Consider the following 26,613-nt stretch of genomic DNA (forward strand, 5'->3'; position numbering starts at 1 on the left):
TCATGAGGTAATTTTTTTATTGCAGATCTTACAATATAAATCAGTTTTTCTTTCTTTCATACAAACATCTGATCTCGCCTCCATCGGTCAGAGGCGGACATGAAAAAAAAATTATTAGAAAAAAAAAAATGTGAATTTTCTGAACATTAACTCTTTAAGTGACAGAACGTATAGCAGCAGGGAGCAGGATCCTCCCTCACCGTCCTATGGAGGGCGCCATCTCCAGCCCTTTGATCCCTCCCTGCTCCCTATCATCATTTTATACTGTTTTGTTTGTCCCTTATGACCACATCTGTTGTCCTCACCCTCAGGGGCCGTCTATACCTACGTCACAAGATGTCTCTGACATCTATGGTTTACCATCCCCCTCTCCCTGAGCTTATCCCCTCTCAGCATCTTGCCCCATCCCCCCTTCCATCGCCGTCATTATGACGTCATAACATGTCAGGCCCCGGCTAGACCGCCTGGGCCCTCAGCTATGTGCAAGGTCTGATCGAACATTCAACAAGCGTCTGACCACGTGCAATGGTCTGCAGATGTCATTCTGGTGTCGTGCTCTGCTGGTCATGTGACCCATCTGCAGGGTTTAGATTCACATTTCAGGAAAGAGGTTGATCGTGTGATCCCAATGCAGACCAAGAGGAGGTGAAATCACCAAAACCTCTGCCCAGGGGTAGGAAAGTTCCCGTTCTGCTTGGCGTCTGGAGTCCGACCCATGCCAGGATGATAGCAGCTTCGAGGCTCCTACACAACGACCGCTAGGAGGTTCCGGACCCCGTCACACCGATCCAGGGTGGGATACTGGAACATGGATTCCCTTCTGTCCACTGGCTGAGGGGACAAGAAACGGACAAGACAAATGTTAGTACAATCAAAACCCCATCTATGGCTGAACCAGTCACATCACATCAGGACAGAAATCTGATAGAAATCTACATTATATTGGGAACTTTAAGGCCGATACGTAACGTGTAATATTTTCTTTATTCATCTACATTTAGGTAAAACCAAAAACATCTAACAGTCACCGATGTATTACCAGCTTTGGCCACTAGGTGGTACCAGGTGCGGCGGCCGACAGAGCAGAGACTAAAGCCCAATACTAAACGTGACCCCGGGACGTCAGAAATATACCGGGGAGTTGTAGTAAGTCCTAGCCCAGACAATACTTCCCCCCGCACACACACACACACACACACCATCCATATACATACACACACCATCCACATACACACACACCAACCATATACACACACACCATCCATTTACACACACACACACACACACCATCCATATACACACACACACACCATCCACATACACACACACACACACCATCCACATACACACACACACACCATCCACATACACACACACACACACACACCATCCACATACACACACACACACACCATCCACACACACACACACCATCCACACACACACACACACACCATCCACATACACCATCCACACACACACACACACACACCATCCACATACACACACACACACCATCCACATACACACACACACACACCATCCACATACACACACACACACACCATCCACATACACACACACACACCATCCACATACACACACACACCATCCACATACACACACACACCATCCACATACACACACACACACACCATCCACATACACACACACACACCATCCACACACACACCATCCACATACACACACACCATCCACATACACACACACCATCCACATACGCACACACCATCCACATACACACACACACCATCCACACACACACACACACACCATCCACACACACACACACACACACACACACACCATCCACATACATACACACACACACACCATCCACATACACACACACACACCATCCACATACACACACACACACACACACCATCCACATACACACACACACACACACACCATCCACATACACACACACACACACACACCATCCACATACACACACACACACACACACACACACACCATCCACATACACACACACACACACACACCATCCACATACACACACACACACACCATCCACATACACACACACACACACCATCCACATACACACACACACACACCATCCACATACACACACACACACCATCCACATACACACACACACCATCCACATACACACACACACCATCCACATACACACACACACACCATCCACATACACACACACACACCATCCACACACACACCATCCACATACACACACACCATCCACATACACACACACCATCCACATACACACACACCATCCACATACACACACACACCATCCACATACACACACACACCATCCACACACACACACACACCATCCACACACACACACACACCATCCACATACACACACACCATCCACATACACACACACCATCCACATACACACACACCATCCACATACACACACACACACCATCCACATACACACACACACACCATCCACATACACACACACACACCATCCACATACACACACACACCATCCACATACATACATACACACACAGGCCCACTATTTGCCACTGTATTAGGCCACGTTGACATGCAGCATTTTTCGGTGCGGTGTCATAAGACACACAAGGAGACATCTTGAGTCGTCTCATTACAAGCTCCTCTGTGTGACAGATTCCGGCCACATTGCTCTCACCGATGACAACTAACATTCCTCCCCGCGGCAGCCGTGACGTTCGCCCTCCCCCCGTCTGTACATTCAGCTGTCACTTTCCATGTGCTCAGTTTTACCATCACACGCCAAGAGGCCAAGACCAGGGACAGTCCGGAGCGAGCGACAACCATGAGAGGAGTCATTACCATGAGCAACCAATCATGGCTCACCCATCACCATGACAGCAGACTACACAGGGGGTGTTTGTAGTCTGTAACCATGGAGATACAGAAGAGGTTGCTGTGTGGGAGCTGCGTACACATATACTAATATTCTGTATTTCTGAAGCTTCTTTCACCCCAGTGCTAAAATAACATTTTCTTTCAAAAATAGTGACCTGTTGTCCAGGGGCTGTGCCCGGTATTACAGCGAGGCCTCTACAATGTGAATGGGGCTGGGCTGTAATACCACACACAACCTGTAGGTGGCACCTGGAGGGAAGGGGGACTAAAAAAAGATTGAGATCCCCTTTCCATAGATCACAAAAAAAAATTACCAAAACCAAATATAAGCCCCTTAGGCATCGCAACGTCCCACAACGCCCGAACTAGAAAAATCTAAAAATAGAAGGCAAAATATCGGAGGGGAAAATCTAAATAAGAGAATTTCCATTTTAGCTCCCTAATAAAAATTAATAAAAAGTGATCAAAACTTCGGATATTTCCCAAGAGACCCCGCACACAGACAGACCCCGCACACGGACCCTGCACACAGACAGACCCCGCACACGGACCCTGCACACAGACAGACCCCGCACACGGACCCTGCACACAGACAGAACCTGCACACGGACCCTGCACACAGACAGACCCTGCACACAGACAGACCCTGCACACAGACAGACCCTGCACACAGACAGACCCTGCACACAGACAGACCCTGCACACAGACTCATGGAGGTCTATGGGAGAGTTTTCTATACATGCTCTGTGCAGGGAGAGGGAGCAGCTAAGCTGTGACATCATCTATTTTTGGTAGTGATGTAATGATGGGTCAGTGGTGTTACCTATAGAGGTGTTATCTTCTATTGTAATGCTATGTATGATGTAAATGAGGTGACTGCTGTAAAAAGAATCCCTAGAGAATTGGCAAGTCTCAATCTCTTCTTAGGCTTAGTGGTCAGAGTGATTATTTTTATAGATAGGTAGAGGCATGCAAAATGAAAAATAGAATCATGAAAAATTATTTTACATAAAAACGTGGTTTATAAAATAATATGTATTCATCGGCCCCTCTCACCTAGTCTGTATTTGTCTTTGGCCTCTGATCGTTCCTTTGCGTCAAAATACCAGACGGTGATAGCATACCTGCGTATGGAGAGAAGAGCGGAGTAATGTTAGGCCGGAATAAGGCACTGCTGCCAGGACTTGTAACAATACATGGAGGCGGGGACACTTACCGCGTGGCGTAGGCCGGTTTTACTTCATGAGGATTGCGGCGATCAGACCAGAATATCAATAACCGGTCAAATAACGGCTCAATGTTAGCTACAACGGAACGGCCTTCTGGGAAGATTTGTAGAAGCCCCCCATGGACCTAGGTATAGAGAAGAGGAGAATATCATGGGTAAGTACTGAGTATGTCAGGGGGTATTGTATAAGGATAACAGGCAAGTACTGAGTATGTCAGGGAGGTATTGTATAGGGATAATAGGTAAGTACTGAGTACGTCAGGGGGGTACTGTATAGGGATATTAGATAAGTAGTGAGTATATTACATGAGTAGAAATTCTCCATTACAAGGCCTATAAATGAGATTTGCACAAATATCTTATTCAGAACCTGATAGAATAATACAGAGATAAGCGGCAATATGCGGGGGGCTGCTTATCTCTATCTACTGTAGATTGTAGGAAGTTTCTTTTCCTGTGCCAATCACAGACTGACAGGTTACGATCCCTCGCTTGTCATAAAAAGAGGTTGTGCAGCAGCTGATGTGTGAATATCCCTGCTCAGCTCCATGACCTGCGTACAGTAAATATTCTTGTCATAAAGGGCGACGTATAATATTCTTATAATTTACAGTAAGCGGGCAGGGGGCTTATTGTGATCTCCAACCTAGGACTCGCACATTACCATGACAACAGAGGCTGTGACTACTGTCCATGGTATACGTTATGGGTCCTTTAAGATAGGCCGAGGCCTAGCCATAGTGAGAGCCTACAAAATAAGTCACCGGCAACGTACACGTACTGTATGGGGGCCAATGTGTGATCACTGGTTTTAGGGATGGTGGGTGTGGCTTGTGGTGGGCGGGGCTCCCACAATATTCAATTTTTAGGGAGTAAAGGACCCGATCCTCTCTAGTCTGCCGCCATGAGAAGGACGTCAGGAAGTGACTTATTTTGGAGGAAATTTATTAAGTCTGGGGTTACCGACAGAATAATTAGGAGACTCCGACCATTTCTGTGTGCCAGAATGAAAACCTGAACCTGGTGTTGGTATCTTGTGTAACCTGCACCAGTTTTATGACGCAAGTTGCAGTAAATCTGTTGGGCCGAGTCGCCCTTCGCCCACCTTGGTCTCCGCCAACCCTTCATCCGTTTTCATACAATGGCCTGTCTGCCAAAGATACGCCACAAGTCTCCGGATTTATACCTGATATGTGGGGTAAATTCCCTCCAATGTGCGGTGTTGGTTGCCTGAAACGGCAAGGGGGCGGGGCTGTGGAGGATCAAAGATGGCAGACTAGAATAATCCAAACAGGACGCCACCGTATTCTGGCCAGGACAAACATATTTGCTAGGACTTTCTTTAAACAATTGGGACCTTCTAAGCGAAATTCGAACCCCCTACAGATGGCCTATTGTCTCAGTGCGTCCCGTATACGTATAGGATACAGCCACATGTACCGACAACCACGTGCGGCCAATGAGGATAAACACTGGGGTTTGTCCCACTTGTGCGGTCAATGTCCACCATGGATGACTGGAGATTTGGCACCATCACCTCAGAAGAAAACTTGTTCACCCCATCGCCTGCGGAAAACAGTCCAAAATGGACAGACCCCACACACAGACAGACCCTGCACATGGACCCCGTACATGGACCCCACACACAGACAGACCCTGCACACGGACGCCACACATGGACAGACCCCGCACACGGACCCTGCACAATTGTGCAAATTTTGGTTCGGATTTTTTCCTGCCAAAACGGAAAATACAATCAGTAATAAAAACCGCAGCAACGTATTCTCCCGGAGATCTGCAGATAATCCAGAACCAAACGCTCAACAACTTCACTTGTCCATTACAGATTTTCTTTCAAGAAGTTTTTTGGATTAACATTTTTGCAGATTTTAAAAGGCTCTAAAATTCTGCGCAGAAAATATCGTCATCGTGTGGAGGAGATTTACTGAATTCTCATCTCTTTGCCTTGGACTGTATTCACATGCAGATTTTACCGCCATAAATCTGCAGCGATTTTGTATCCTCTTATTAAAAAGAAAAAAAAAAAACTTAAAATTTTTAGAAATTAGCAAAATGAGCGCCTTTCCCATTCAGATGTTATGTCAGTCCAGGTAGCTGCAACGGGGCTAAGGGACAGCAGTAGGGAATCTCGCCCTGCACTACTCCCACTAGCTATCCCGGTCCCTGCCTCACGGGTGTGGGTCGGCTGTACTCAGGCTAAGCCTGACCCCGACAGCTCCTCTCTCACTGATTCCGTAGGCCTAGAGGGAAGGGGGAGAAGGAATGCCCTATAAGACCTCTAGGGACTGGAGACTAAAGGGGGTCACCCCTAACGAACAAGTGAAGCTGCTACTGACAGGGACTGACAAGGGTGTGCGCTGACTAACAACACAAGCAGCACACAGGAAAAATGTGGGAAAGGATTCCCCCAAACCAATATGGGAAGGAACCTTACACTAGGAAACAAACACAGGGAAACTGAGTAGAAATCAAAGGATAAGGCAATTCACTCACACAGTCAATTATACACAGAGGGAGGATTGGTGAACACAGAAGGGAAAACACACAAACCAACTCGTTCACCCAAACCTCCCAAAAAACCAACCACGGAACTTCCTCTATCCCAGAACACCACCTACTCCTCCTGCTAAGGCCTAGCTCTGTAAAAGCGACACTCAGCACAGAACCATGGGAGGCATGGGTTTAAATACAGAGTAGAGACCACTCCTCCCAGGTGCAAATGGGAGGACAGACTAATCAACCAGGAGATAAAGCTGCCTACCATCAGTGCGCACGTGCAAGTCAGAAGGTGTGCACCAATACTCACGACAGGACAACCCCGCAGCGCCAGGATGCCACCCCAGACACTGCGCAGCCAAAAACTCCCCAGGTAAGAAAAATAGAAAGTAAAGAACCTAAATACTCCTAACATCAGAGTAGCGACGAGAGTCGGAGTTGTCGGCACAATGAGATGATTTGTAGTCTGCGGAGGGCGAGGAGGGTCATTCATGACTTGCCAGTCTGTGCCCGCGGCTTTATAAATAAACTCCAGTGATCAGATGGAGGAAGTGGCGGAGCGAGCAAGCGGCGTGATGGATGGTCGGACAGGACACGGACATTAAGAATCAACTGTCTGTCTAGAGGAATTTAATGGAAAACTCCTCCCGAAAATGTGACGCCTTGTCCTGTATTCCAGGAGGGGGCAGAATTCCTGTAACTAGGGCTAATAAGAACACTGACCACGTGCACAGTCTGAATATGCCCCAGATCCATCTACATTATAAAGTCTAAGTTTCCACCACCTACGAGTCACCTTAGTAGGAGAGGATTTTAACACAAATTGGTACAAATAAGCCACGCCCCTTTCTTGACATAACGACATTTTTGAACTATTTGGAAATATTTGGCCTGAATTCTTAAACTGTGCCAGATTGTGGTGCTCGGGGAACCCTTCAGACTCCCTAATGAAGACCCTCTGCCCGCTCTGACCTGCGGAGGATTAGGGAAGGATTCCTAGAAGCACGCAGTTTCGAAGTTGGGGTAGATGGGATACCTCACCCGGCAGAGCGTTACATCACAAGGGTTGTCCAAGGTAATAACAGTCGGCTGCATTTACATCTTATAGTTATAGAGAACTTGTCTTCTAAAAACTTCCCATACAATAGCGTCAATGAGACGTCTTCCCAGATTTACTGTGGATGTCTACAGCTGTCGACAACTAACTCGCTCAACTATCCCCACACACATGCATACTCGGCTCGTGCACAGAACTCCAAGAGGGAGAAAGCTGCAGTAAGAATACTCAGGCGACATCTTATCTGCCCGAGAGCAAAAGTAATAAGTGAGAAGTTACATCATCCATACACCTAAAGATCTTGTCTGATACCCCAAAGATATCTGCTCCAACACACCCAACACATGCATGCTTGGCTTAACCGCTGCCTATGTCGTCATGGAGTAGTAGAGGACAGTGACTTATCCCCCCCGAGAATAGAAGGATCAGGCAGGTCAGGACAGGCGGGAGGTCGACCTATACATTATCCCAATACCAATCTGTTGTGTATGGCCATCTTTCTAAATCTCCCCTGACCTGAGCAGATCACTACTGGCATCCTCGGCTCCCCCCATATTATGAGGACATGACTGCACCGCCCTGCTGAGAGACAATAAGTGCTGTCTGGATTGTGGTCAGGACTTACCTTGGTGTCCCAGTTTTGATTTAGGTAGTAAATGCAAGTTAAGCAGCGTCCATCCCGATTAGGATTATCTACATGTCGTACGTATCCCATCCCATTGCCCGGATAACAAGCGACCATCGCCTGGAAGAAACGGAGATCAGTTAGTAGATAATACTGGGAGATCAGAACACACATCATACACCAAGAGAGGCCGAAACAGAGCGAAACTCCAACTCACACTCCACCCCTACACTACAGCACTAAAGACAACCCCTGGAGAGGTGTAACGTACATTGAGAAGGTACCGGCGGCTACCAGAGGTCCACAAACACCAGCGGACAACCCTCTGAGATTTCTGTAAAGTTGTCACAGACCATTCCCATTGGACAGTCATTCTAGCTGGATGGGTCGCCGGAGTCTCCCGACTGCCCGATGGCAAATGTTGGGGTATAGAAGGATTTTCTTTGTCTCTATGGGAGATACGTTGTATACTCGGTTAAGCCGAGTTTGCATGTGTACGGGGATGTCGGGACTAAGCAAGAGACCATTCAAATCAATTGCAGGCTGTTTAATATGAGGCAGAGACAAAAAATCGCCAAAAAGTTCAGACAATTTGCAGGGACTTGTTCATTAGGGACATGACAAGAGGTCACCAGTACGATCTAGTCCCTACAAATCCCATCATGTCTTCTGGAAACCATTCAGCGAAGTCTGTTATGTATCATGAGACGTCCATTAGTCTGCGACTACTCAATGGCTTCTCTATTTCCGGGACAGTCTCATGTATAAAAGGATCAATTGCAATTGCTGAGGAATATTAGGACGTTGGCGCCAGGACCTCGAAAGATGTGACCCTATAGCAGGCCATATACAGAATCCTACATGTAGGGAGATCGTCCCATATAGAGTCCAAGAACATGACCAGGACTTACATGTGGAAAATCTGCACGAAAATCCACCTGAAGATCCTGCACCATTTGGCTCAGATTGGCGGGGATTGTCACATACACAGGAGGATTTCACGGCAGATTTTCTCACGTGGAGTTAGATTTTTTTTTTTTTTAATCTGGGTTAGAAAAATAAATTGGAAGATGGTGGATTTTAGGGCACAAGTGGTGCAGATTTTGGTGCAAATTTTTAAGCCTTGAATATCCATGCAAAAATTAAACATCAACATAAAAACCTCGATCATCTCTATTATGTGTAGGAGAAATAGGATGTATTAGTAGTGGGTTACGGTTTGGATTTTCCGCATTAAATTCCGCACAGATGCTCCTGACGGTTTGCAGGCACCCAAACAGATCAGACATGAGAGGATGGAGGTTACTCTACAAGCATTGCCTGATGGGGGATCTGCTCCTGCTCGGCAGATAATCTTCGCTTCCAGCTATTCTAGGACATTTGGCGGATAAGACGACCCTCCGCACATTCCCGTCTATCCGAGTCTACAGGCTCAGCGTTACTATAAAATAAATTGTCCTAAACTTTCCCAACTCCGGCCCCACCTGCGTCACCACTGTAGGAACCCTCACAATATCCCGAAGATAAATCACCTCGTGTCAGGGGCCACCACATTCCTCTAGGCTAGTCTTAAAGGGGCAACGACACCGAGCAGAACAAGCAGTTAATGTTCCCACTTAAGGGCTGAGGACCAGAGAAGACGTGGCCACTTATGTCAGAGGTCAGGCCACGAAACGCCATCGGCCCAAAAAAGGATCGGTGGAACTGAATGGACACGAAATTCACTTCAGGCCCAACCGAGGCAAAAGAACAAGGTTTCGGGGCCAAGGTCAGCGCGTGACACCGGCCTTATAGATTCTGTACTGGGCCCAAGAAGCTTTACAATATACATACAATTCATTACATAAAAATACATGAACTTCATATATACAATCCATACATAACATAAAATATATACATGACAATGGGTTTCATTACGCCATGACAGGTCCTATCACATCCATGACTTGTTCGTTCTCCATTGGAGCCCACTGAGATCTCTACTGGAGGGCGCTCGACATTTATGAAGACCACCTAGGCTATGGAGAGGTCAGGCCAAACCACCAACTCCGACCCCTCTACCCTTCTATAACCCGACTCCGACATCTATGGCTGACGCAATAAATATACAATGAACCAGTCATCGAATTCATTCCAATAAATTCACAATCTCAATAATTCTACAGAAGAAGTAAAAATAATTAATCATTTAGAAGCCGGGTCACTTGGTGACTTCTTTCTGACCCCATAGGCCTGATGCCCCCTCAGCTGGGTATGGCGGGGCACATACGACAGTGAACGAGATGGATCCTAAGTGACTACAAAGAGTGGTTTATAGGGGCGACCTGCAGAGAACTAGATCATCTTATAGGTCCATACTGTATGGTCGCCATCGCTGGACGTCCCCTCGATGAAGAGGTGTTAGGGGATTTCTGTGTCCTATGTGCCATAGAAACGTAGCGAGCAGTAGCGTCGCCTGGAGAACAGGCATGCCAGGGGTTAACAGAGAACGTTCCGGCCCACACATTATGTCCTGCCTGTATATAAGGTTTCCTGTAACCACAGGACCTACGCAGCTAAAGATAACACCAACGTCACAGCGCGGGATAAGAACCTCTGACCCTATGACTCAGTATCTGCGGCTGAGATCCTAATCTACACACTAGGAGGACATATAGATCTATAGGCTCACACTATATAATGGATGGATTGTTCCATACATTAACAACTTCTACACATCTATACAGCGCTGGGGAAACATCACAAACCCCACTAATGCGCCGCCCACAACATGGCAGGTGTGACCAGAGCCTTAGTGAGACCCCAGAGCCTGCCAAGGAGGATGCTGAATAAAACCATACAAACCATAAGGACACTTGTGGGGCAGGTCATTGGCTCATGATAGTGTGAACAAAGCCTTACCTACTGTAGACTGCGCCATGATATAAATAAGGTCTGTTCGCTTCATCACTAACCCTATAAACTGCCCCTTTGTCACTAACCCTACAACCGCCCCTTTGTCACTAACCCTACAACCGCCCCTTTATCACTAACCCTAAACCGCCCCTTTATCACTAACCCTAAACCGCCCCTTTATCACTAACCCTACAAGCGCCCCTTTATCACTAACCCTACAAGCGCCCCTTTATCACTAACCCTACAAGCGCCCCTTTATCACTAACCCTACAAGCGCCCCTTTATCACTAACCCTACAACCGCCCCTTTATCACTAACCCTACAACCGCCCCTTTGTCACTAACCCTAAACCGCCCCTTTGTCACAAACCCTAAACCGCCCCTTTGTCACTAACCTTACAAATCGCCCCTACAACAGTAGGTTTTAGAGGTTTACAGACGATAAGACACAACTAAGGGATGGTAGGACATTATGGACATTCGCGTCACACATTCATCAGCCTCAGTATAAAAATTTATAAATATCCAAAGACCTCAAAATATAAAACACTTAGATTAAAAAAAAATTACAAAAAAAAATAAATAATCATAATAATTGTAAAATAAGACTATAAACAGAAGGAGGGGTCCTGGAGGGCACAACCCATGAACGATACCCCTACAAACATCCACAGACCTCCAATATTTACCCCTAACCTGACAAAGGGGCACCGGAGACCCAATTCTATCCTGCCCATAGGAGATCCAAACCAGGCTCCAAATACCAGGGTGGCCGTGCCCCGTTACTCCTCCACTTCATGGTGCGCCATTTACACCACATGGGGCCCGGCATTAATAGGGCCGGTGGGTAGGCAACTTTGATTTTCTCCTGGAACTCAAGAAACCCCAACCTGGATCTTCCCTCTCTTAAATCGTCTGCTCCCCTCCCCTGCATGTCGATACTTAACCCCTTAACTCCTCTATCTAATGCTCCAGATCCTCCTCCGGTCATATGCCCCCTCTGCCATCTTGCAGTTCACTCCGTGGACCCTCTTATATCCTAGGACTGGATTTGGTGGGTAGTTGGGTTGGGGGGGGGGGGGGGATTGTGTCCGAATACAAGGAATAGCACCATAAACTCTACAGCACAGACCGTGATATGATGCCCTCAACAACCCCGAAACGTGGCCATAAACCCTACACAGATAAAGGGTCCAACGTGGCTGAAAATTTCTTCTCGTATCGGTTTATTTTTTATGCAGATCAGTCCCAGGGAATTTGTGTTAGAATTTGCTGTTCTCAGCCGCAGATCATTGCCCATAGTGTCTGAGTGCTCAGCCCCATCATCCGAGAGTCTCGCAGACGTGGATTTGTACGGATAATCTGCAGGGGATCATTCAGACTATACAATATCTGTAACATCAATGTTAATAAACTCAATTGAGTCAGAAAAATTTTAAGTGAATAGAATTTTCTGAAACAGAGATTATAAATGTCCGGACTTGTCACCAGTATCCGATTGGTGGGGGTCTGACACCCGACACCCCCAGGATCAGCTGTAGGCACCCCCTACAAGATCAAGCACAGAGCTGTACAATGTGTTGAGCCTGTGCTTGATCTTGTAGTTCAGCCTCACTCACTTGCATGGGACTGAGCTGCACACAGGCTATGTGACAAATAAACATGAAATAATGCTCATCCGAGCCTTGAGCCACTGATCTGTGCGGGTCCTCCAATCCCATACCGATGATCAATCCCAAGTACAAAACTTCTATGGTTAAGCACAGGACTATAAACCACATACAGCAGCAATGGAGGATGAGCCCCCTCCCGGCCCAAACAAGGCGACTACAAAGCATGGCTTTTACGCAAAATATCTACAGATGTGATTTGTAAGAGACGACTCACAATCTGTCAAGAAAAATTCGGTAGAGGCAAAGCCGAAGGTAAAACTGAGAGCTGGTATTTATGTCTACAGAAATGTCCCCGATGCCCTTGTGCAGTGTTAGGCGAAATTCAGCTAAAACAGGGGTTACCCACAGACACCCTCCGACCCTATAAAGTCATAGACTATAATTGTCAGGGGTCGTGGCTGCGTGTCCATCGAGTGTGTCATGGCTGGGGGTTCATGGTCGAGTGTCATGGCTGGGGTCCATCGAGTGTCATGGTTGGGTGTCATGGCTTGGTGTCTATCGAGTGTCATGGGTGGGGGTCCGTCGAGTAGGTTATGGCTGGGGGTCCATCAAGTATCATGGTCGGGTGTTTGTCGAGTGTGTCATGGCCGTGTGTCCGTCGAGTGTCATGGCCGGGTGTCTGTTGAGTGTCATGGCCGGGTGTCTGTTGAGTGTCATGGCCGTGTGTCCGTTGAGTGTCATGGCTGGGGGTCCATGGCTTGGTGTCTATCGAGTGTCATGGGCGGGGGTCCGTCGAGTGTGTCATGGCTGGGGGTCCATCAAGTGTCATGGTCGGGTGTTTGTCGAGTGTGTCACGGGCGGGGGTTCGTCAAGTGTGTCATGGCTGAATGTCCATCGAGTGTCATGGCTGGGGGTTCATGGCTTGGTGTCTATCAAGTGTCATGGCTGGGGGTCCGTCGAGTGTGTCATGGCTGGGTGTCCGTCGAGTGTCATGGCCGAGCGTCTATCGAGTGTCATGGCCGAGCGTATATCGAGTGTCATGGCCGGGTGCCCATTGCATTTCTGCCATTTTTATACTGAAACCAGTGGGAGAAAAGACTTTTCTCTTGGATGATTTTCGGCAGAGTCTGTGAAGGAGTCTCCTATGGAGGACGCAGCCTTACCTGTTCTTCTAGCTCTAGTAGTGAATGGGTTACTGAGGGCCACGCGGTGGGGACGGGCCGAAGCACAGGCTGCATTTTAGTCATTTTTGGAATTGTTCTGGGGCTGCTCTGTGTGTGTGTGTGTGTGTGTGTGTGTGTTTGGGATTCCTGAGCTAAACTCCTAACACACATAGGGGAACTGCGGCCAATGAAATGCAGGGCCCCACTGACACCAGTCCAAGGAATGTCTCTCAGAATGCAGCCCGGCCGGTCACTGGGCCCAATCCAGCAATATACATAGCGCGCAGGGCCAGACAGAGGCCAGACTGACTGTATAGACTATATAGCCCAGACTGTACAGGACGGGAACGTCACCTGCCGTATACAACTACAGAGGAGGCCAAGGTGATTAAGTTTCACATCTGCGTCCAGGTGTCCGTTGCACTGACCCATTGGAGGACCAGAACAACAGACATGCAAATCGCTGAAACAGCAGTCAGTGCCGGTGCCCGACAACTCCATAAAGATCCCAAAAAGGTGCGATTTACACCAAAAAACCTGCACAAAGTTGCTCTAAAGCCTGGCTCTGATGTTTGTGTGACTAAGGCCTTAATCCTGAGGGCTGAGGATTACTCCGTGTGGTGCGACACCTCCACAAGCTGCCAAGTCTTCCCCGCGTTTCTTCTTACTCACCGTTCCCTGCTTCTGCGTTTCACATCCTGACAATATAACAGGGTGCGGCTCTTTTTTTTCCTCACATGCCTATAACGGTTTTCAACACGACAGGAGGCAGAATAATAAACCCCCCGCGCCCCGGCCCACGCACCCGGGAAGGTCAATGGCCGGCTAGGAAGGGAACCTGAAGGCCGAGGCCCCACGTTGCAAAAACGCAGCTTTTTTGGTTGCAGATTTTGCTGCATCTTTTGAAGCCAGAGTCAGAAGTGTATTGAGCAGAAGGGTCACTCCTGGGTTTGGCTCAAATAAACGCAGCAAAATCTGCAATGAAAGAAGCCGCGTTTCTACAATGAGGGGCCTCAGCCTAAAGGTTTTTAGTATAAGAAGTTTCATGGACTGACAAGACAGATCTGGAGGTAGAAACCGGGGTGGACAAGAGCACGAGACGGCTGACAGGCCGAGCTGTGACCCCCACGGCAGGGGCATGAAATATGACAATCGAGAAAACTGGCGCAAACACTGCGGGGTCTTCCTTTCTGGACTCCCTCAGCAGAACACTAAGAAATACGAATGTGAGCCATAGACATCACTGACCTAAGAGCCCACGAACGGCCGCAATGGAGGCTACGGTAATAGTCAGGGTTGATAGAGATCGGGGAGACTGAGTCCACATGTCCGATCCTCTTGTTCTCACGAAAGATGTGACACAGTCAAGGAGAGAGAGTGCATGTGTACAGGGAGATGGAGGGAATAGCTGTAGGACAACAGATAGAATGACATAGTAAGGTGATCATGGCGTACTACATGTCCCAGCAACTCACCAGGAGGAATATGTAGTATTAAAATATTAGGACAGTCCCAAATACTACAACACCGTGTAATGTATACAGCTCCATATACTACTACACCATGTAATGTATACAGCCTCATATGCTACTACACAGTGCAATGTATACAGCCCCATATACTACTACACCGTGTAATGTATACAGCCCCATATACTACTACACCGTGTAATGTATACAGTCCCATATACTACTACACCATGCAATGTATACAGCCCCATATACTACTACACCGTGTAATGCATACAGCCCCATATACTACTACACCATGTAATGTATACAGCCTCATATACTACTATACCATGTAATGTATACAGCCTCATATACTACTACACCATGTAATGTATATAGGGCCATATACTACAACACCATGTAATGTATACAGCCTCATATGCTACTACACAGTGCAATGTATACAGCCCCATATACTACTACACCGTGTAATGTATACAGCCCCATATACTACTACACCGTGTAATGTATACAGTCCCATATACTACTACACCATGCAATGTATACAGCCCCATATACTACTACACCGTGTAATGCATACAGCCCCATATACTACTACACCATGTAATGTATACAGCCTCATATACTACTATACCATGTAATGTATACAGCCTCATATACTACTACACCATGTAATGTATATAGGGCCATATACTACAACACCATGTAATGTATACAGCCCCATATACTACAACACCATGTCATGTATACAGCCCCATATACTACTACACCGTGTAATGTATACAGCCCCATATACTACTACACCGTGTGATGTATACAGCCCCATATACTACTACACCATGTAATGTATACAGCCTCATATACTACTACACCGTGTAATGTATATAGGGCCATATACTACAACACCATGTAATGTATACAGCCCCATATACTACTACACCGTGTAATTTATACAGCCCCATATACTACTACACCGTGTGATGTATACAGCCCCATATACTACTACACCATGTAATGTATACAGCCTCATATACTACTACACCGTGTAATGTATATAGGGCCATATACTACAACACCATGTAATGTATACAGCCCCATATACTACTACACCGTGTAATTTATACAGCCCCATATACTACTACACCGTGTGATGTATACAGCCCCATATACTACTACACCATGTAATGTATACAGCCTCATATACTACTACACCGTGTAATGTATATAGGGCCATATACTACAACACCATGTAATGTATACAGCCCCATATACTACTACACCGTGTAATGTATACAGCCCCATATACTACTATACCGTGTAATGTATACAGCCCCATATACTACTACACCGTGTAATGTATACAGCCCCATATACTACTACACCGTGTAATGTATACAGCCCCATATACTACTACACCATGTAATGTATACAGCCCCATATACTACTACACCGTGTAATGTATATAGGGCCATATACTACAACACCATGTAATGTATACAGCCCCATATACTACTACACCATGTAATGTATACAGCCCCATATACTACTACACCGTGTAATGTATATAGGGCCATATACTACAACACCATGTAATGTATACAGCCCCATATACTACTACACCGTGTAATGTATACAGCCCCATATACTACTACACCGTGTAATGTATATAGGGCCATATACTACTACACCGTGTAATGTATACAGCCCCATATACTACTACACCATGTAATGTATACAGCCCCATATACTACTACACCGTGTAATGTATACAGCCCCATATACTACTACACCGTGTAATGTATATAGGGCCATATACTACAACACCATGTAATGTATACAGTCCCATATACTACTACACCATGTAATGTATACAGCCCCATATACTACTACACCGTGTAATGTATATAGGGCCATATACTACTACACCATGTAATGTATACAGCCCCATATACTACTACACCATGTAATGTATACAGCCCCATATACTACTACACCATGTAATGTATACAGCCCCATATACTACTACACCGTGTAATGTATACAGCCCCATATACTACTACACCATGTAATGTATACAGCCCCATATACTACTACACCGTGTAATGTATACAGCCCCATATACTACTACACCATGTAATGTATACAGCCCCATATACTACTACACCGTGTAATGTATACAGCCCCATATACTACTTCACCATGTAATGTATACAGCCCCATATACTACTACACCGTGTAATGTATACAGCCCCATATACTACTACACCATGTAATGTATACAGCCCCATATACTGCTACACCGTGTAATGTATACAGCCCCATATACTACTACACCATGTAATGTATACAGCCCCATATACTACTACACAGTGTAATGTATACAGCCCCATATACTACTACACCATGTAATGTATACAGCCCCATATACTGCTACACCATGTAATGTATACAGCCCCATATACTACTTCACCATGTATTGTATACAGCCCCATATACTACTACACCGTGTAATGTATACAGCCCCATATACTACTACACCATGTAATGTATACAGCCCCATATACTACTACACCGTGTAATGTATATAGGGCCATATACTACAACACCATGTAATGTATACAGCCCCATAAACTACTACACCATGTAATGTATACAGCCCCATATACTACTACACCGTGTAATGTATACAGCCCCATATACTACTACACCATGTAATGTATACAGCCCCATATACTACTACACCATGTAATGTATACAGCCCCATATACTACTACACCGTGTAATGTATACAGCCCCATATACTACTACACCATGTAATGTATACAGCCCCATATACTACTACACCGTGTAATGTATATAGGGCCATATACTACAACACCATGTAATGTATACAGCCCCATATACTACTACACCATGTAATGTATACAGCCCCATATACTACTACACCGTGTAATGTATATAGGGCCATATACTACAACACCATGTAATGTATACAGCCCCATATACTACTACACCGTGTAATGTATACAGCCCCATATACTACTACACCGTGTAATGTATATAGGGCCATATACTACTACACCGTGTAATGTATACAGCCCCATATACTACTACACCATGTAATGTATACAGCCCCATATACTACTACACCGTGTAATGTATACAGCCCCATATACTACTACACCGTGTAATGTATATAGGGCCATATACTACAACACCATGTAATGTATACAGTCCCATATACTACTACACCATGTAATGTATACAGCCGCATATACTACTACACCGTGTAATGTATATAGGGCCATATACTACTACACCATGTAATGTATACAGCCCCATATACTACTACACCGTGTAATGTATACAGCCCCATATACTACTACACCATGTAATGTATACAGCCCCATATACTACTACACCGTGTAATGTATACAGCCCCATATACTACTACACCATGTAATGTATACAGCCCCATATACTACTACACCGTGTAATGTATATAGGGCCATATACTACAACACCATGTAATGTATACAGCCCCATAAACTACTACACCATGTAATGTATACAGCCCCATATACTACTACACCGTGTAATGTATATAGGGCCATATACTACAACACCATGTAATGTATACAGCCCCATATACTACTACACCATGTAATGTATACAGCCCCATATACTACTACACCATGTAATGTATACAGCCCCATATACTACTACACCGTGTAATGTATATAGGGCCATATACTACAACACCGTGTAATGTATACAGCCCCATATACAACTACACCATGTAATGTATACAGAGCCAGATACCATTACACGATATAATATATACAGCCTCATATACTACAACACTGTGTACAAGCCATGACTGACATGTCATGTACTAAACAGATATATACACACACACACAATAGAATACTCATCCCAACAGCAGGTATACAGCTACTGTACATGATGGTATACACGGCTCCACAGTATTTCGCTATCATTGCGGTACTTCACGATGGCCTGATCTTATTTTATACCACTTTTTGCGGCCCCCTAGGCCACAGACATTTCAGCACGTTGGGTCATTATGGGTTAATACGGTGTAACGTGACTCAGTATCTGGCGCTGTCTTATAATCATTAACCAGGCGCCGCTTATCTCAGGCCTCAGGTTGACTAATACAGGCCCAAGGAGCAAATGTTTTTCCTCAGAAACCGAGATGAGATTTCACTTTTTTTGTGTCACAGAAGGTTATTTCAGTTCTATGACCCAAAATCTCGGGGGGTTTAATGTAGTAACTGGGAAAATTTCTTTGGAATAAAGAAAAACAGCGAAAGTAAACAGTAAAAAATACAACGCATTTCTCCTACAGCGTTCACTACGTGCGACCGTAGCCAAGATCTGATAAAGTGCCTATAGCTGCCCCTGCACAATACATTTGTATCAGAGGAACAGGTTGGGGCGAGCGGGTGTACGGGGCTTTCTGACTCCCCAACAAGGGACATCTAAGGATTTCGGGTTCAGCCGCCCGGGCCGTTTGTTGCTTTCTCCTTTCTGCTTGAGCCAAGTGTACATGTGTATGGAGCGGTCAGACCAGATAGCAACGGCCAACTGAAGGCCCAGAGCTGCAGAGACGCAGCAGATAAAACACCGCACTTTATAGGACCAGCAGAGTGAATGGGATTTTGTGTCGTCTCACCCCCGAGCTGCAGAGACGACGCATTGCTTTGATATAGGTCACGTAAGAAACGCGGCGTATTCCTTGTCCCATAGATTTATATGACAAATAGGTATAGCAGCGACAAGTGCGAGGGATTTTGCTGCGTTACTTTAGTATTGTGTGGCCTTAGACTAAAAGGATTTTCTATCGTCTTGATAGGTTATCAATCGAAGATCAGCCCAACCCTTGGGATCCCCATGGAGAAGTTGGACAGCACCCTGTCAGCCCCACTTCGGCTTCACAGGCCATGTGACGTCACCTTCATCAGTCACACGACCGATGCAAAGCTCAATCCCATGCAAGGGAGTGGGACTGAGCTGTGATACCAAGTACAGCCACTGTACAATGTATGGCGCTGTGCTAGGCGAGAGGCCACAGCGATCACCGGAACGCTCTTCAGGAGGGAAATCATCGACCAAACTACAAGTGATGACCTGGGAGACTCCTTTAACTTGTCAAGAGTCCATTGGCTGGGGATCAGTCTGTCCATGAAGTGATACTGGGGCCCAAGAGCACAACTAGACAGACTCAGGCCGGCTGCAGAGGACTGTGGCCGAACAGTCGGCCGTGAATTAAAGGTGCGGGCGGTGCACAGGGGACACATCTCAGGTTTTGCACCGGTCTCTCTGCCCATGGACCCAAACGACTGAGTGACGGGGCGAACAAGACCGAAACTAAAACCAGCAGTGAGACGGGACCTCCGTGCAGGGTTTATGTCTGCGCCGCCGATTTTCGGTAGTTTCTCCAATGGATGTAACCCCCGCCTGAGCAGGATGAGCACAGGGGTACAACAAGGTGTAAGGTATAACACTACGACCCCCAACAGATACTTGCCTCTCATGGTGAGTAGGTGACACATTCACCATTCATCCCTGCATAGAGGGATCCAGTCGGGGGAGGGGGAGGTCACCGCAGATATTGAATATCTGGAATATCCTGTTAGACCATATGGCACTTACTGTCATTGCACTTATATAAAAATTTCTGACATGTCGGATGTTTCGATCAGTGGGGTCCGGGTGTGGAGACCACCAATTACTAAAGAAGGGGCAGAAGGTCAAGCAGTCGTGACTTCTCCGCCCCTTAGTCTCAGTGATTGGTCGGGGGGCCGAGAATGTACCCAAAACATGTGACGTATCAAAGCGCAGAGTGAAAATCTCCAAGTCTTACCCTTATCTGTTGCTGGAAAAGCTGGGTGACAACCAAAAGAGTGTTAAATAATAAATATGCATGATCATATAATGATCCATTGGATGATGACGAGCTACACGCAGGCTGTAATGGCCTATGCACTGGTTGTCACCCAGCTTTCCCAGGCCTGGGGAAAAAAAAAAACAATCAGTGCGTTTTTATTGTCTGTTTTCCGTCGACGTCACATATTGTTTATCGGACTGTTTCTAACATCCATTTGTCATCCAGTTTAGCCCAACTTGTAGCTGGGAAAGCTGGGTGACCACCACAATGGAGGCCATTACACTACTGAAAGACAAATCAATGAGCGTTCCCTCTGGAAAGCTGGGTGACAATCTATGAAAAGGCATTGGTTACCACCCAGCTTTCCCAGAGGCAGATACTGTGTGAATGACAACACTAATTTTTCTGTTTCTTATCTCGGCTCAGTTGGTCACTCGTAGTCTCGTGAAATCCCAGACAGATTAATAACATTTCAGTCTTATCGGACATGGCCGTACCCTATAACGTACACGTTTCGTAATTCGGTCTCCCGGTCACCACTCGGGTTCACAAGCTTCTTACACCAAACCCAGGTCAGGCCATGCTGGGACTTGTGGTGCCTCACAGCACAGATGGCGTCTACTCTATGAACATCTGATGATACATTTTTGCACCTTAAGGATTTCGGCTTCTATGCCAGATTACACATTGGCGTAAAGCCGGGATCTTCTAGGAAAGCTTTGGACAAACATCACCCATGACTAGCTGTGGATGCAGCATGTCAGGGTGTCAGAGCCCAGTCTCAGGGTCTGCAGATAGACGCTACGTGTAGGCAAAAAAATATCTCACAAGCCTGACACCCGGCCATTGCACACAAAATGTTTTGGAGACACAAAGAGGAGACATAAAATCCAAGGTCCTGCCCGTCCTCCTCCAGACACGACTAGAGATTTGCAGCACAGCTGCCTGCTCAGAGACGTGACACTGCAGACAGTAAGCTTTGCTCTCCGTTACAGTGACACTGACCCATCGGCCCTCTGCCCCAGCGGGCATTGCATCTAGAGAAGATGAACAAACAAGCTGGATGATGTGTCGGCTCATCCCTACCCTGCGTGACACAGCAAACAACTATGAGGCCCAGCCCTCCCCTCGCCAAGGGCTGCAAGCTCTACAATATAGACTGACATATTAAGAAGGTTCGGTTTTTCGTATAAGTTTGTGTCGGATATTTTTGGTTGCCGTCACTCACCTTGGTTCTGCCATTGATGACATAGCTGCCGAGTTTCCCGCTACAGTGCATGATGACCTCGTCTATCCTGGACATGAGGGTCCCGATGTTTTCGCAGCCGGGCTCTTTACCTTCCACCCAAGCAATCTGATCTCCCCGAATATTTTTGGAAGGTATGGTTCTCTGGCTAACAAGTTGTCCATCTCTAAACTTTCCACTGCGGTTCAGAGACTCCACCTCATCCAGGACACGGGAACCCAAAGATTCTCCTAAAAAGTGGTCCTTGACACAAATACCATAGTACGTCATACAAGGGACGATGTAGTCAAAGGCCATTTTTTGGGCAGACACGACCACACTGTTGTTCCAAATTGCTTTAGTACTATGATGTCCCTCTCTTCTGCAGCTATGATCCTGCTGAGCCTGGGGATCAGGATGTACCTCAGATTTCCATCGCTTGCCCTCCATGGGAGGGAATACAGAAGGTCCACTGTCTGATGCCACAACCACATTCTCCATCACCCCATTCGCAGTCCATTTTCGTTTAAGGGGCAGTCCATCTCTTCGACCGTTCATGGTCACCAACCCATCCGGACAGGAGCTGCCACCTTCAGCATCCCTAGAAAAGCAGCCGGTCATCTCCCTGCTCACGACCGGCCCAGTCCTCACCATTGGCATCTCCCCATGAGTTAGAACACGTGGCCTTACAGGCGCAGCGGAGCAGATCAACAGGGGGTCTGGCTCTGCCTCGGAAGACAAACCCTCGGCATTGGGATTCTCCTGCTGCGGCTGATAATGGCAGCGATTACCTGCGTTCAATGAGTTGATGGAGGGGTGGACGTCGCTCGGGGGGTGGGATGCAGTCACTGGGAGTTGGGGAAAGCCTTGGACCCCCATCCTGACACCCGGTAAGGCGGTTACCACTCTGGACTGACCCTGTTCCTGGCTGGATTTCTTGACTTCACTCCTTATGGACTTCCCCAGCTGATGCCCTCTATCCATGTCAGTGTCAGCATGTCCCTTGCACGTAGCGCACGTCCAGGCTCCATCATCATTCAGCTCTTACTGTAGGTCACGGCAGCAGTCAGCAGAGGTAGGGCGCTCATTCTACGCCCGCTCGCTCGCTCTCCTCTGACAGCAGTGTCAGTGACGTCGGCTGCAACACACACAACTTTGTCCTAAAGAAGAGAGCAGAGTTATGAGTAAGCACTAAATCCCCCTCCCCTCCATAGACTGCATAAGACAAGGATGCCGCCTCAGCCCTCACCAGACATACAGAACATATAACAAGACCCTTACCCAGGCAGGACCCTCCGCAATGCTCAGACCCTGCACTGCAGTCTGGGGGAGACCCCCAGGAGGCCGGGCCTGGAGACACCCCCAAAGCAGGACAGGGCAGTGATGCAGAGGACTGAGGTCTCCCCTCCTCAGCCCCACCAGGAGGCAATGTCAATAGTTCCTTCCAAGTGCAGAGATGTGAAACGCTGCGATAGTATCAGGGCTGATCTCCTGCTCTGAGCATATTCAGACGAGCAGAACTCCCCTCCCGGGGCAGCAGGGCAGACAGGTAGCGGCTGCAGGGCAAACACCAGTGATCTGCCCCCTCCTACTGGACCAAGTCTCCCCCTCCATAAGGCTTTGTGTCATCTACACGTGCACCAAGATCATGTGACAGCAGCTGCAGAGCCGAGACTGGCCACTAGAGGGAGACGGCTACAGTGCACACTGCACATCTCCTGCTCTGCGGTATCTCATCCGGCTTCTTACTGTTATTAATATTATTACTGATATTATCTACACAGTGACGTCACAGTACAGGATAATACACAGAGTGATGTCACAGTACAGAGATAATACACACAGTGATGTCACAGTACAGAGATAATACACACAGTGATGTCACAGTACAGGGATAATCCACACAGTGATGTCACAGTACAGGATAATACACAGAGTGATGTCACAGTACAGAGATAATACACACAGTGACGTCACAGTACAGAGATAATACACACAGTGATGTCAGTACAGAGATAATACACACAGTGATGTCACAGTACAGAGATAATACACACAGTGATGTCACAGTACAGGGATAATACACACAGCGATGTCACAGTACAGGGATAATACACACAGTGATGTCACAGTACAGGGATAATACACACAGTGATGTCACAGTACAGGATAATACACAATGATGTCACAGTACAGGGATAATACACACAGTGATGTCACAGTACAGAGATAATACACACAGTGACGTCACAGTACAGGGATAATACACACAGTGATGTCACAGTACAGGGATAATACACACAGTGATGTCACAGTACAGGGATAATACACACAGTGATGTCACAGTACAGGGATAATACACACAGTGATGTCACAGTACAGGGATAATACACACAGTGATGTCACAGTACAGAGATAATACACACAGTGATGTCACAGTACAGGGATAATACACACAGTGATGTCACAGTACAGAGATAATACACACAGTGATGTCACAGTACAGAGATAATACACACAGTGATGTCACAGTACAGAGATAATACACACAGTGATGTCACAGTACAGAGATAATACACACAGTGATGTCACAGTACAGAGATAATACACACAGTGATGTCACAGTACAGGATAATACACACAGTGACGTCACAGTACAGAGATAATACACACAGTGGCGTCACAGTACAGAGATAATACACACAGTGATGTCAGTACAGAGATAATACACACAGTGATGTCACAGTACAGGGATAATACACACAGCGATGTCACAGTACAGGGATAATACACACAGTGATGTCACAGTACAGGGATAATACACACAGTGATGTCACAGTACAGGATAATACACAATGATGTCACAGTACAGGGATAATACACACAGTGATGTCACAGTACAGAGATAATACACACAGTGACGTCACAGTACAGGGATAATACACACAGTGATGTCACAGTACAGGGATAATACACACAGTGATGTCACAGTACAGGGATAATACACACAGTGATGTCACAGTACAGGGATAATACACACAGTGATGTCACAGTACAGGGATAATACACACAGTGATGTCACAGTACAGAGATAATACACACAGTGATGTCACAGTACAGGGATAATACACACAGTGATGTCACAGTACAGAGATAATACACACAGTGATGTCACAGTACAGAGATAATACACACAGTGACATCACAGTACAGGATAATACACACAGTGATGTCACAGTACAGAGATAATACACACAGTGATATCACAGTACAGAGATAATACACACAGTGATGTCACAGTACAGAGATAATACACACAGTGACGTCACAGTACAGGATAATACACACAGTGATGTCACAGTACAGAGATAATACACACAGTGATGTCACAGTACAGAGATAATACACACAGTGATGTCACAGTACAGGGATAATACACACAGTGACGTCACAGTACAGGATAATACACACAGTGATGTCACAGTACAGGGATAATACACACAGCGATGTCACAGTACAGGGATAATACACACAGTGATGTCACAGTACAGGGATAATACACAGTGATGTCACAGTACAGGGATAATACACAGTGATGTCACAGTACAGGGATAATACACACAGTGATGTCACAGTACAGGATAATACACAATGATGTCACAGTACAGGGATAATACACACAGTGATGTCACAGTACAGAGATAATACACACAGTGACGTCACAGTACAGGGATAATACACACAGTGATGTCACAGTACAGGGATAATACACACAGTGATGTCACAGTACAGGGATAATACACACAGTGATGTCACAGTACAGGGATAATACACACAGTGATGTCACAGTACAGAGATAATACACACAGTGATGTCACAGTACAGGGATAATACACACAGTGATGTCACAGTACAGAGATAATACACACAGTGATGTCACAGTACAGAGATAATACACACAGTGACATCACAGTACAGGATAGTACACACAGTGATGTCACAGTACAGAGATAATACA

General features: G+C 46.4%; 1 protein-coding gene across 1 annotated transcript; it reads right to left on the minus strand.

Moving 5' to 3' along the window:
• On the minus strand, positions 1-24,204 carry EGLN2 (egl-9 family hypoxia inducible factor 2). The gene is made up of 6 exons (XM_075260638.1): positions 23,877-24,204; positions 22,599-23,755; positions 8,315-8,434; positions 4,104-4,240; positions 3,944-4,011; positions 1-831 (listed from the first exon to the last, which is right to left on the minus strand). The coding sequence occupies exons 2-6, from the start codon at positions 23,577-23,579 to the stop codon at positions 779-781; spliced, it is 1,359 nt and encodes a 452-aa protein (XP_075116739.1). The 5' UTR covers positions 23,580-23,755; positions 23,877-24,204; the 3' UTR covers positions 1-778.
• Positions 24,205-26,613: the final 2,409 nt, after the last annotated feature.

The sequence above is a fragment of the Leptodactylus fuscus genome, chromosome 11 (genome assembly GCF_031893055.1).
Source record: "Leptodactylus fuscus isolate aLepFus1 chromosome 11, aLepFus1.hap2, whole genome shotgun sequence".
In the NCBI taxonomy this organism is placed as follows: domain Eukaryota; kingdom Metazoa; phylum Chordata; class Amphibia; order Anura; family Leptodactylidae; genus Leptodactylus; species Leptodactylus fuscus.